This window comes from Pinus tabuliformis, chromosome 3_2 (genome assembly GCF_031772625.1).
Source record: "Pinus tabuliformis cultivar Carrire ecotype Pingquan chromosome 3_2, CPIR1, whole genome shotgun sequence".
In the NCBI taxonomy this organism is placed as follows: Eukaryota; Viridiplantae; Streptophyta; class Pinopsida; order Pinales; family Pinaceae; genus Pinus; species Pinus tabuliformis.
This window is the reverse complement of record NC_142302.1, coordinates 258,186,622-258,199,508: the sequence shown is the minus strand read 5'-3', so window position 1 is coordinate 258,199,508 and position 12,887 is coordinate 258,186,622. Positions and strand designations below refer to the sequence as shown.

The 12,887-nt window shown below is 38.6% G+C and overlaps 1 protein-coding gene across 1 annotated transcript in view; it reads right to left on the bottom strand.

Annotated features, from left to right (window-relative positions):
• Window positions 1-1,196: 1,196 nt before the first annotated feature.
• The window catches only part of MDO1 (telomere-capping, CST complex subunit), a 66,159-nt gene continuing 54,468 nt past the window's right edge, over window positions 1,197-12,887 (bottom strand). Inside the window, exons 2-3 of the mRNA XM_089416211.1 lie at window positions 1,827-1,989; window positions 1,197-1,674 (exon numbers count right to left, since the gene is read on the bottom strand). Of these exons, the coding sequence (XP_089272337.1) occupies window positions 1,555-1,674; window positions 1,827-1,989 (283 nt within the window). The 3' untranslated portion in view covers window positions 1,197-1,554. The remainder of the gene's footprint in view (window positions 1,675-1,826; window positions 1,990-12,887) is intronic.

Genomic DNA, 12,887 nt, shown 5'->3' with positions numbered 1-12,887 from the left:
GAAACTGCATAACGTCACATTAAGATTAGAAACTGCGTAACGTTAAAAGTAAATGAGCCATTTGCAGTTTCTAATAGCAGATTTAGAAACTGCATAACGTCACATTAAGATTAGAAACTGCATAACGTTAAAAGTAAATGAGCCATTTGCAGTTTCTAATAGCAGATTTCTAACATCGGCGTCAACCATCACCTTAGATCTTTGTTGACACCTCTAGCACAGGCCGTTGTCGACATCACCACTCTCAACCTACAGGTCAATGTTTATAACTTCATCCATCCTTTGACATGTCAGACACATCAAAATTTCACTTTGCCACCATTGCAAGACTTCAGCTCCAACAAATGCTCGACGCAAAAAAATCTCAATGTAGTAGTAGTCCAAAATTTGGAAGACGAACCTTTTTGAGACAAGGTGGGCTAGAGGATCTAGATATGCTACAGATACACAAGCTTATAAATAAAGGTTGAGGCAATACCAACAAAAATGTGAGTCAAAACCAGATAATTCCACTCCAAACAATAGAAACTTTTATGACCAACAAACAGATATGAGATTTTTAACATGAAATTTAACTCCTCTAGGAACATATCTTAGTCATGTATTCAAGTAGAAGCAAAAAGATGGATTAGAGTTGCTAATATAAGTACTGATAAACACAAGGAAACATACTGATAACTTGAACATGGAAATGCTTCATTAAGATTCTCAAATCAATGTTGTAGCAATCCCAAACTAATAAGATGAAAATAAGAAGACCAAGAATGACTACAAGAGATCTTGCTTGTGTTGAATTCAAACTGATTATAAAGAGTGCATGCAACAAAATGGTGCAAATAGTCACGATATGTTTTCCAAGTATCGAACATGATAGATATACTTGAAAATCCCTTTACCACTAAATATTGTTCATATTATCATAATACCCTAGGCTACTTAATACTGAACCAGGTTAGGATAGCCCTAAGACCAAATCAAACTATGAAATGAAGTTAGTATGTCACATGTTATATATAATCCTATAACAGGAAAAAAGAAACTCAATAGAAATCAATTTTTAAATATACTAAGAAGAGTTTATATAACCATTTTATATCATTTGCCATGTGGTTGTACATATGTCGAAACTCATTTGGCTAAATGAAATACAGTGTGTTCAGAGTTTTAGCATGTCAAATTTTGACTTGAACCTCAACTAGAAATCAAAGTGTTTAGGCTGCATGACATAAAATAATTATGCAAAATTGCAAGTTAATAGCAATATTCTAAGCTACAATTCATATGCTCATGCAAAACAAAGCTCGATATACTAAAGTATCCAACTAAAAAACTGGTAAGCTCTTAAAAGTTAGCATCGTCCAACCCAAGTAGATTGCATAACCAGAACTACCATTCCATTTCTACGCAAGTAATAAAACATTAATACACTGAAAATATTCAGAAGATAAGCTAAATCTGAATTAAAATATTTGAAAAATCTGCTCAACTGAATCTCCGTGCCATCACAAAAAAGTGGCATTCCACTCACTTTCAGTGTGATAAACATAAAAGCTGTCAAGTGGACTGCATGCCCATGTATTTTGCCTCAAATTGCCTACGCAGTTGCAAGGACTTTCGATAAAGATGCATGTCCATGCCATCTACATTCCTTCCCACCCTTGCTTGCAGGATTGCCTGCATTCACACACCATTATTAAACTGATACAATACTGTTTGCATTGCATTGCAGAAGCACCTGCGAGCTGAAAAACTGCATCTACTAGGCTACTTATATCTTACATCGGGACTAAACAAACAAACAAGAGATAAACTGGTAAGGAAAAGACCTGATGAGGTTGCAAACCAGGTTGAATAAGAAGCTCTCCAATGAACTGGTACAAGGAATCTATTCGAAAATGAATATCCCTCAAATTCTGAGTATCGATTCGGAAAGTGGCCCCTCCATCAACTATTACTGCAATTGCTGTCTCAACTGAAAACTCCTGCAACCTATCAGATAATATGAAAAGTATGAACATTTTAATCGAAGAAATGGATAATGTTGAAGAAGGAACAAAATACCCTCACGAATCCAACAATATGCAGGGAAAAGCATCAATGTTATAAAAAAACACAGCAACTGCTGACAGGGCACCCTATTAATCAAAAATCAATTTTAACCCCAAATCTATTAACGCATTGGGTGTCAACTTCTTGATGCTTAAAAATATCATGTTAAAACTTAAGGTGGACCTGTACTGAACTTGCGCATGTGTGTGTTGTGGGTATATGTATCATTTTTTTAATATGGCTAGAGGTTTACACAGACACACAGTAATAGATATTCCCTTCTACCCACTCTAAAGAGCAACTTGCTTCCCATCAAATGTTTCCTTCTTGTTTGAGAAATACATATACTTTATGAACACTACTGATTCACTGAATACTCCCTAGGTTGAACCACATTGCCCTATAGGCTAGTACTGCATCGAAGTGGCCTATCTTGTGAGTTGTGACCCTTTAGGGCTCTGCTACTCAAACATTCTATATTCTACTCCTCAAATGTTTGAGATGTGTGCTTACCTCATCGTTTTGCTCTTCGTTGGATGTTGCCTTACCTTCAGAGAAATATAAGCTCTATGGAGACTAGTGGATATTTCCCACAGCAACTCACATTTCCTTAGGCCTATATCAGGTCAACATAACCTTGTAACCCAACAAGGCTCTACTCCCTACAGACTCATGACAACCTTAGGGCCCTACTCCTTGCACGCTCACTGCAACCCAACAAGGCTCAGGCATTCCTGTCATTCCAGCTTTTCACCTTGAGTTAACCCCTCCCCGTGCCCAGCTACTATCTGCCAACCTGCAATAGTATGACTTATGCCTCTACAACCCCACATCAGCTCAACTTGGATGTCAGGTGTCATCTTCTCACAACAGACCTATCCTGGCAAACCCCTTATGCTCACAATTGCTCCCAGTTATGGCTAGGACAAGGTATGTTTCTAAACTATTAGACATACAAATGAAAATGTAAGTACTTGGGTAAGTAACGTCATATCATTGGGATATAAATGTCCATCAGCTGTCAAGTTGCCAAAAGATGGCCTCTACCCCTTTGGTTGACCCAACAAGAATTTGTTATACAAGAAAATTAATTTCATTTTAGCATGCCATCTACAAGTGATTTCAAGGTCACCTATAGCCCAACAACCACACCATTATAGCTCTACCCTCCTTAAGAGATCTCCCTAAAGACAATGCGAATTAAATCCCTAATGGACAAACTTGCTAAGGTTGAACCTAATATCCTTACCCTATTGTCAATAGTTGCAAACGTTAAGGATAAACTTGTCGAGGTTGACTTCAAGAATCATCATTGAAATAAATAGTATTTGAGCAGAAATCGCAAACCCCTTGACCATCTCAAAGCAATGCTGGTTTGCTACAGTTTGAAATTTTGGACCTAAAGAATACGAAAGTAGAAACCTGAAACCAACAAGAACAATTTAAACAAGAAAAGGAAACACAACAATATACTGTTTAAAAACAAATCAAATAGAATTCTTGTGTCCAAGTTGTCAAGGAAAACAAGGCACTTCAAATTGTAGACTGTGGTCAAGGCCAAATTTAAAGAGGAAAGACTTGGGTTGATTAAGGAGTTAAATTTTAGAATGCTTAGTCTTCCCTCCTCATCTAACCTGCTACAAACAAGCCTCACTTTGCTTCATGACTCCTTGGACCTTAGAGATGTCCAACTCGGGAGAGTTTGGAGATCTACTAATTCCACACTTTTAATTTGGATGTGCTACTTAGAGCATCTCTTGCATGCTTTGAAAGCCAAGAAGACGCTCATCTCACTCCCCAACAAGAGATGTCAATCTCACACAAATGTAATCAATCAAACTCAAGAAAGTAAGAGTCTGGGTTATGGCTTCTAGGAAAGAGAATAAATGGATGGTGATATGGGATCTCAGTGTTGTCATTCATGGCTTTCCCTTGTAAGGTGGTCACGGCCTTGGCCTTTCAAATGACACAATCAATGGAGCCAAGGGGGGTCTATATCTATCTCCATTACTTGTTGGAATTGTAACAATTTAGTTTAGTCCTCACTCAATACCTTCCAAGATGATGTACTCTCCACACTGGACTTTTTTCCTTATCGAGACACATGGGAGCCCTGAAAGGTCATGATTCTTAATCCAGGTTTTCCTACACTACCTCTCTCTATGATATTTCTAGGCAACCCTCCATTAGCATCCTCTCCCTCTCCCTTGCCATATTCTCACTTATGGGGACATGGGACAGTCATCAAGGTTATGAGCATTGAAATATGTAACTAGGTTCAGTTTTCATAATGACGTGTAATCATGATTTTATGTATTTGATGTACAGATAAAATAAATTTATTATTGTTATTCTTAAGGCATGGGTTTCATGCTCAAGGAAAATTTATTTTTATAGGTCAAGCACCCATTGAGTGCTTCTAAGTTTGTCATCGAATCAAGTGAGTCATTGTCATGTATGGAAGACCCTTTTGGGCATGTTACATATTGTAAAGAAAATTTATTAGAGTCAAATTAGAGTCAAAGACCCTCCAAGACCTTGTCATAGTGCTACAACAATGTCGGCTTTCAAAAGGAACAAGTCGGCCTACCTAGAAGGACAAGTCGAGCTACCTAGAAGGACAAGTCAGCCTATTAGGGCACTCTAAGAAGCCTATAAATAGAATTATTCGACCTCATTCAAAGAGCATCTATCCAAGCATCAAAAAGTTTGATAAAAGCAAGGAGAGGTGACCTAAAAGCCAGCAAAGGAAGAGAAGACTTCTAGAAGGGAGAATCCGAAATTTGAAGACTATTTTAGGGCTGAAATTCCTCACACGTGCGAAGAAGTTTGGCTACTATTTGTTGCAGCAGAAGCTGAATTATTGTAGTCACAATAAGAGGCTGAAAACAAGTAAAAGAGATCCCATTATGTAAGTCGAGTTGCAAGCGAAGAAGCTACTACTCAAGCAAAGGAGAGAGGAGGATAAAATCACCACAAAACCTTACACGTGCCATCTAGGGTTTTTGCAACAGGGCCAAAAATTGCACGCCGAAATTACAATCAAAGTTGCAGGTCCAAATTCTTGGTCAAAAGAGAAGTGAAGGCTGCTACGAGGCAAGTTTGACTTGAGATGACTTGATGAGAAGGAAGCTCTTCAAGGGAGAAATTTGACTTGGTCTTGGAGGGGTATTGGTGAAGGGTCATAGGTCTTGGAATTCGTCATTTGAAGTTCTATAAAAGAGGAGTTCTTGTGGGTTTTCCTCTCAAGAGGAGAGGTTTTGGCCCTCACTGATAGCCTATATTTTGTGTCCTCTAGTCTCATTGTTCTTTATGGTTTGGTAGTTGTTTGATGATAAGAATACTAATTATAATCAAATGAAAGAAGAAGTTAATCAAGTTAAGTAAAATCACATCACAAGCAGTTATCAAAGTAAGAGAAATCACCTAATCTAGCTGCCCCTAGATTTCTCAACATGGTATTAGAGCTAAAGGGACAAGACAAGGAAAGGCAGCTTGAAGAAGGACCATCAAAAGGAATATCAAGAAGGCCAAGAAACCAAAGAGGACATCAAACCATCAAGGGGGATATAAGGAAAATCAAGGAAGTCTACAATCTAGTTGCAATATCAAGTAAAAGACCTCAAAAACTCTACTTTCAAGAAGGACCCTACCTCCACTCAATCAAAGAAGGACTCTACATTTGAAGCACCTTGGGAAGCCTTCCTCATTCTACACTATAATCCAAGGAAGTAAGAAGAAGGATTGCCATCATCATCAAAGACATCAAAGTGATCTCCCTCGCATCTCAAGCATATTTGAAGAAAGACATCTCTAGAAGAAGTATTATCATCTTCAAGGAAGCAAACATCATCTATCATCATCAAAATCAAGAAGGCATCAAGTTGAAGATATCACCATCAAAGGAGCATCTTCACTTGACAAGTAAGTATCCGTATATCTATGACTGAATCTACTATCAAAATGACTTCATTCAGCAAGGAAAACAATAAATTGGTTGGGTCATCAAATTTCCTTGCATGGAAGAAGAGGACAGATTTGATCCTCATAGAAAATGAAGTCATTGGACATGTTAAGGGTTCAATCACTAAACCACCAAAAGAAGAAGCTCAAGCTCTAGCAAAATATATGAAAGGGAAATAAGGGCTTAAAGAATCCTTATATAATCAATCAAAGATTCTCTCATCCCTTATGTAGCAAAATTGGAGAATTCAAAAGACATTTATGACAAGTTGGTAGAATTGTTCTCCATAATCACTACAGGAGAAATTATATCTCTGAGAACCGAGTTATACAAGATGAAAATATCAAAGGACGAAGGGATAGCCTCATATCTTATGAGGGTGTCACAAATACGAGACGAGACCAACTGCAACAGTTGGGGGAAATAATGTCCAACAAAGAAATGACCACCATTTTTCTCAATGCACTACCTGATGAATGGGACAACTTCGTATCAAGCATCTATGGAAGAAGGAAGCCACCCATGCAATGAACTTTGGTCATTATGTAAGATTGAGGAAACAAGGTTGAAGGAAAAAAGTGAAGTGGGGTCAAATGAACAAGTTCAAGCATTTGCTGCCATGGCTAGGAGAAAAGGGAAGTTTGGGAAATTTGGTCCTCAGAAAAAGAAGAAGATCGATATGTCAAAGATCCAATGCTATGGTTGTCAGGAATTTCGACATTTCAAGACAAATGGCCTGAAACTCAAGAAGGACAACAAGAAAAGGAAAGAAAGGAATGAAGCCCATGTCGCAGAAGAAGTGCAAGAACCTGAAAAGTAGAAATCAAAGGAGGAAGTGAAACGTCTCTACTATGACTGAGATAATCTCCTTCACTTGGTTCTTTTCAGTTTTGTAAAAAATAATTATCATGGTAGGAAGCATTGACAGGATGCATAATATTAGCAGATGGCATCATATTAGAAGCATATGATTGAAGCAAAAAAGAGCTCATGACATCATTATAGAAGCTTGAAAGAATAGTTGAAACAGAAGTCTACATGGTCGCAGCAGTCATCATGATAGAAAGCAAGTACCTCATGGTATCCTCATTGAAAGCATGGAAAGACAACCGAAATAAGTAATATGGTTGGAAGAAAGTCATCTAGCATGAGAGAAGATAGAAAGAAATCATCATACATCATCATCATTAGGAAGGAGCATTTGCAAGATGAGGATAATCAAGATCCTCCATTGGAATCTTAATTAAAAGGTTCACCTCTACTTGGAAGAAGCAAGTGTCTCGCTAAGAATTCCACCTTGTGTGGGACCCATTGTTTAGAAGGATGATGGTATGGTAACAAAGGAGTGCAGCATGTTGAAGTACTTTCAAGCAAGGAAAGGAAGTTGTCGAAGGAAGTCTAGATGACCAAAGGGAGAAAAGAGGTATGTATATATTTTATAGATTAAGTCATGTCATCATATAGTTGCAAATTGCATGGGTGAATACTCTATCTTATGAGCATGATCGAAGAAAAAGGATTTCTTTGGAAAGATGCATGAAGGCATATGTGTTGAACTAGTTCACATATTGATAAGATGAAATCAACATAATGTGACCTCATATGGAATATGAGGTGGTTGACAAGATGAAGGAACTATGTATAGAAGTTCATGGGGAGCAATATGCGAAGAAAGGAAGAAGAGTTCATAAAAGATGCAACTATAGTCACATAAGCTAAGATAAGTGATCAACATCCGATGACTAGAAGAATTGGGTATGACATCTCCATAAAGAAGGTATGAAAACCCGGATGAAGTCTATAAAGGAAGGAGACCCTTGACATTGAATGTCTTGGAGATGTGTTTATGAATGTGCAGTATGTTGATATTGCAAGATGCAAATGTCATGATGAAAGACCATCATAAAATGTAACTTTGATTTGATGTTCTTTTTTTTTTTTTGAACAACATCTAGTTGGGTTGAAACAGGGCTACCGAAAGAGAGCTGTAGATGTCACCTACAACTAGAAGTCATGGGAATGGATGTAAGATCCTGAAAGAAAGGTCAGATGTGGATTGGAATATCACTTTCCGATGCTAAGAAGGATGACATGAATATTGGTTCAACCCTATGGTTCGTTGAAGGAAAGTGATGGATGGTCGATGCCCTACAAAAAAAATCTAGGAGATGAAGGCTCCATAATGAAGAAGATGAAGTTCATGACATCGAAAGGAGGAGCCCTACAAGTAGCTGATTGTACCGTGATCTCCACCAAAGAGCAGATTGTTTTTGTTGGTAACAAGTCCCTAGTTAAGAGGGAGCTTGGACAAGTCCTTGGGTAAGAGAGAGCTTGGGCATATTCCTTTTATAGGAATGAGTATATCTTCCCTAGTTGAGAGGGAGAGATAGACACAGCGTTCTTGTCTTCATGTTGTGAAGAAAGAATGGGGAATTGGGTAAGCATCTGAGATTGATTATGATACTCTTTGAGGATGAGGTACGACATCCAATAGGCAAGAGTAGTCGAAGAGGAAATTCCTTGAGAATGTGTCATTCCAAGATAGGAATTGTCCTAGAAGGACAGACCTTGTGAACACCCGGGTGGGATATGTGCCTTGAGAGACAATGATGATGGTGTTTATCAGTGATTGGTCTCGCAAGCATTGTGCTTTTATCTTGTGGAGAGATAGAGTTGTTAGTTAAGACCTTGCTATGTGACAATGCTAGTTGGTATAATAAGATGCTCTGCTATACTCTGTTAAGATAGCTTATGAGATGGCTTACCAATCTAACTCTTTTTATGAGAATTCTTCAGTTTGAGAATGTCTAAGTACCTTGTATGAATTATGAATACCTCCCTAGTTAAGAGGGAGTGTTGAAATATGTAACTAGGTTCGGATTTCATAATGACATAGGTAATCATGATTTTATGTATTTGATGTAAGGAGAAAGAAAAAATATTATTGTTATTCTTAAGGCATGGGTTTCATGCTCAAGGAAAAAATATTTGTATAGATTAAGCACCCATTGAGTGCTTCTAGGTTTGTCATGGAGTCAATTGAGTCATTGTCATGAATGGAATGTTGGAAATACTGAGAGGGGGTGAATCAGTATTTCTTTTTCCCACTATTGTTTTACCAGTTAAAACAAAAATATTCAGAACACAAGATGAACAGTAAGAATAAATGCTTTTATTAATATAAACTGTGCAGTAAAATAGATACAATATATAGATGGTTACAATCAGTTGCCAAGCTCCAACTTGGACTTTGGTGAGGCTCCAACATCCAGAGCACCAACTCTATTTCGCCAAGACACCAATCTTGGACTTAGGAACACAAACTCCCAAGGACTTCAATCCTTCCTACTTCTGAGGCATCGACCCCAAGGACTCCAATCCTACTTACTTCTATGGCACCAGCCCTAAGGACTCCTATCCTTCTTGCTTCTGAGGCACCAGCCCCAAGGACTCCAATCCTTCTGCTCTCAGAACTCTTCTCTACTGAGTTCTGTCTATTTACAGCTTCACTGTAGTCTCCAAGCTACAGTATCAATGACATCCAGTCTTCTTATGAATGAGTCTTTACAACTCTGCACACTGGCCACACATAGTCTCCAATAGCCATTTTGCTCTCTGATAATGTCTTCACACAGCTTTAGTCACTCTACTGTTAGCTGCACTAAACTCTATATAAAGAACAATTTTCTGTTCAAGCTTATGTTCTCATTGTCACAGTGAATGCTTCAGCATGACTGTTTCTCTGCTGGCTGCTTCTCCCCTTTGACTGCCTACCGTTTTGTTGGTCCTTCATCCCTCTTTCTGTTCTGCTGCACCCTCTTTCTGTTCTGTTGGACCCTCACACGGCCTCTATTTCCTCCAGCGTATTTCAGCAACTTTCAGCAGCTGCAGCAGCCTTCACCAACGTTCACCAGCAACTTCATACAATGCTTAACCACCTCTGCTGCTTCTGCTACCTCATATTCTGGTTCTTTGCCACACCAAAAAAAACAGCTCCAACAACAACAGCAACAATAGTTCTCTGTTTTTACTGTTTTATACATTGTCATGCCTTTGTTTATTCATTTCCGCTTACTCAATGGCTCTTTGGCTTCCTCCTCGCTCGCTTGAGCTTCGGCTTCCTCAACACTCGCTCGACCTTCTGGCTTCCCTCCTCCATTCGCTTCAGCTTCCTCATGTTTACGATGTGCTGTGTTAGCACTTGAAATTTCACCTCAGGCTGAAAAGGCAAATCTCAAAGCTACATCAAACCATTCAGCCTCGTAGCTAGCCCTACGGGGCAGAAGAAGGCTCTCTCCGGTCAATCTCGGTAGATCTTCAATGGGATGAGATGACCAACAAGGTAACACTGATATTAGGCTAGTAAACTGATAAGGAGAGTTGATTTAAAGCTTTTGGGGTTTTTGGTGGCAATTGGAGGGAGTGCAATTCAGGGTGCGGGGATTGAGCTCAGTTTTTGCAGGTGGGTCTTTGGGGCAAGGTAGGAGTTTGTGCTGATGCCTTTAGCTGAGATGGATGATCAAGGAGGAAAGAAGAGAAGCTAAAGAGGGCAAACAATGACTTTGAATCCTCTTTAGACAGTGGAAAACATAAACATTAAACAAATTTGAAAGCTGAGCATGACAAGCATGAATTCAAACTTTATCACTTCATTTGTTTAATAAGCTGCAGTAAAGAAAGAAATGGAACACATAAACACACTTACAATTACAATAAGAGAACACACCATCAACACAAGAGTCCACAAGAATCCCAATGATGTCTGCAAAACCCTGGTCTTCCTTTTCCTCAAATTGCAGAGATACAAGTAAAATATACAATAGGAGCTTCTCCCTCAAGAGTCCAACCATGAAAATGAGCAAGAGAAGGCATAATATAGATGATCTAACTCCTTTCCCCACCTCTAGGGGTCGAGCTCAGCTTCCTAGGAGCTGTTTCAACTAATTCTAAACTGAGCACTAGATAATAGGCAGTCAAAACAACTTGCCTCTAAAACTTAGGGAACCTATCCATGCATTAAATATTTACCATTTACATCAAAGAATCTTCTAGAAGTGATGAAGGAGAGTAAAAGCATCTAAATGCCATGAAAATTACACAAAAATCCATCATTTACATGCCTCAAAAGTCAACCAAGATGAAAACAGTGTTTTGCTGGCCGAACTGGTCAAAACAGGCAAATTTCCCTCACTGGTCGCGCACATCACTCTCACTGGTCGCGCACATTCACAGCTCTGTTTGAGGGCCTTCCCGGTGTCCAAATCAGGTGCAAGATAGCTCGTTGGAAAGGTCTGCGAGTCTACTTTCCAACCCCACCGGAATTTTTGAATTTGGAGTTGATTTGACCCCTCAAAAGTCATTTCTCCCAAGACAGCTTTCTGCAACTCAAAATAGGGGCAGAAAGTCAAAATTTGCATGTATTTTGAGCTTTTGGAAACCCAAATCTCCATAAAATCTGAAACCCATCCATAGGCAAGTGTATTTTTGCATGACAATTCCAAAAATGCAAAGTTTTCCCCGTTCTGAGTTGCCCCCATGTATGGTCGCGCGCGGGGTGAGACCAGTCAAATGGCCAAAACCTGTAAAATTCCCAAAAATGCTAAAAATGCCTCAAAACTCTCAAAATTTCTTGGGCTCCTCTCTTTTATGATGACCACCTTTGCCTCCCCTACGAGGCCTCCGCTGTACCTCAACCTCTGTGGAAGAAGACTGGTCATCACCTTGCTCATAGGTTTCAGTGGTTGACATGGTGTTTTTTAGCAAAGTGGAGAAAATAGATAAAGTAAACTGCTGCCCTTGCCTGCAAAAATGCTGAGAAGTATGCTGATTTCAAGGGGAAAAAATCATAAGGGAAATGTTAGGAGAGGGATTTTTAATAAGGAATGGGAAAATATGTAAAAACAGGGATTTTTAAGGGATAATTCACAAAATGTCAAACATATCATCTCATCTTCCATCATTAGGAAATCATTTGCAAAGAAATACTTTATTAGGGAAAATACGTATGATAGTCATCAAGGGAAAGGACATGCATTTGCAACAGGAGTATAGGACAGCATAGATAGCTTGCTCCTTTGAGTTTTTTGTTTTTTCAATGTACATCATAAGGTAAATAGTGTTTTTCAAAGGATTTTATGTACATTTAGTCATAGGGGAACAAGGCTTCTTTTACATCTTGTCATAAGGGAAAAGGGATCTTAATTGAACAGGATTTTAGGGAAGGGGTAGAGAGGAAAACAGGGCTTAGTTTTGGGGAGACACAACAATATTCTTTTGCAAACAATATTTACAGCAATATGTCCATTTTATACATATACACAGCTGCATTTTTCTTGTTTTTGCTATGGATATGCAACAGCAGTGTGTCTTCTATTTTCCAATGACTATGCACAGCAACATCTTTTTTTTTATTTGGTCATTTTGCCATATTATTGCTCTTTTTTCTTTTTACATAACATTTTTTTATCCTTGCTGTTGTTCATTTATTTTCCTTGCCGTGTGGAGGGTATTAGGGTTTGGGTAGAATACATGAAAGGGCATTAGGGTTTTGTAAAGGGATTTGGGGGAGGGATAGGGTTTTAGGAATTTGGGATGAGAGATTTAGTATTTATTGCAAATGAGATAAGATATATAAACATATTATGACATTTGTGAATTTAATAGGAAACAAGGAGGGAATAAATAGGGATTTAAAGCCTTGAAAAAACATCAACCCTAGCATAATGCCTACATGAACAAGCAATCACCCAAATCCACTTCTCCTTACATTTCTTGGTGATAAACATATATATGCAAGCCCATCATTTCATGTTTCAAGCATTCAAACGCACTAGAAGACCCTACCTCGATCAGTTGAGCAAGCAAGAGGGCGATT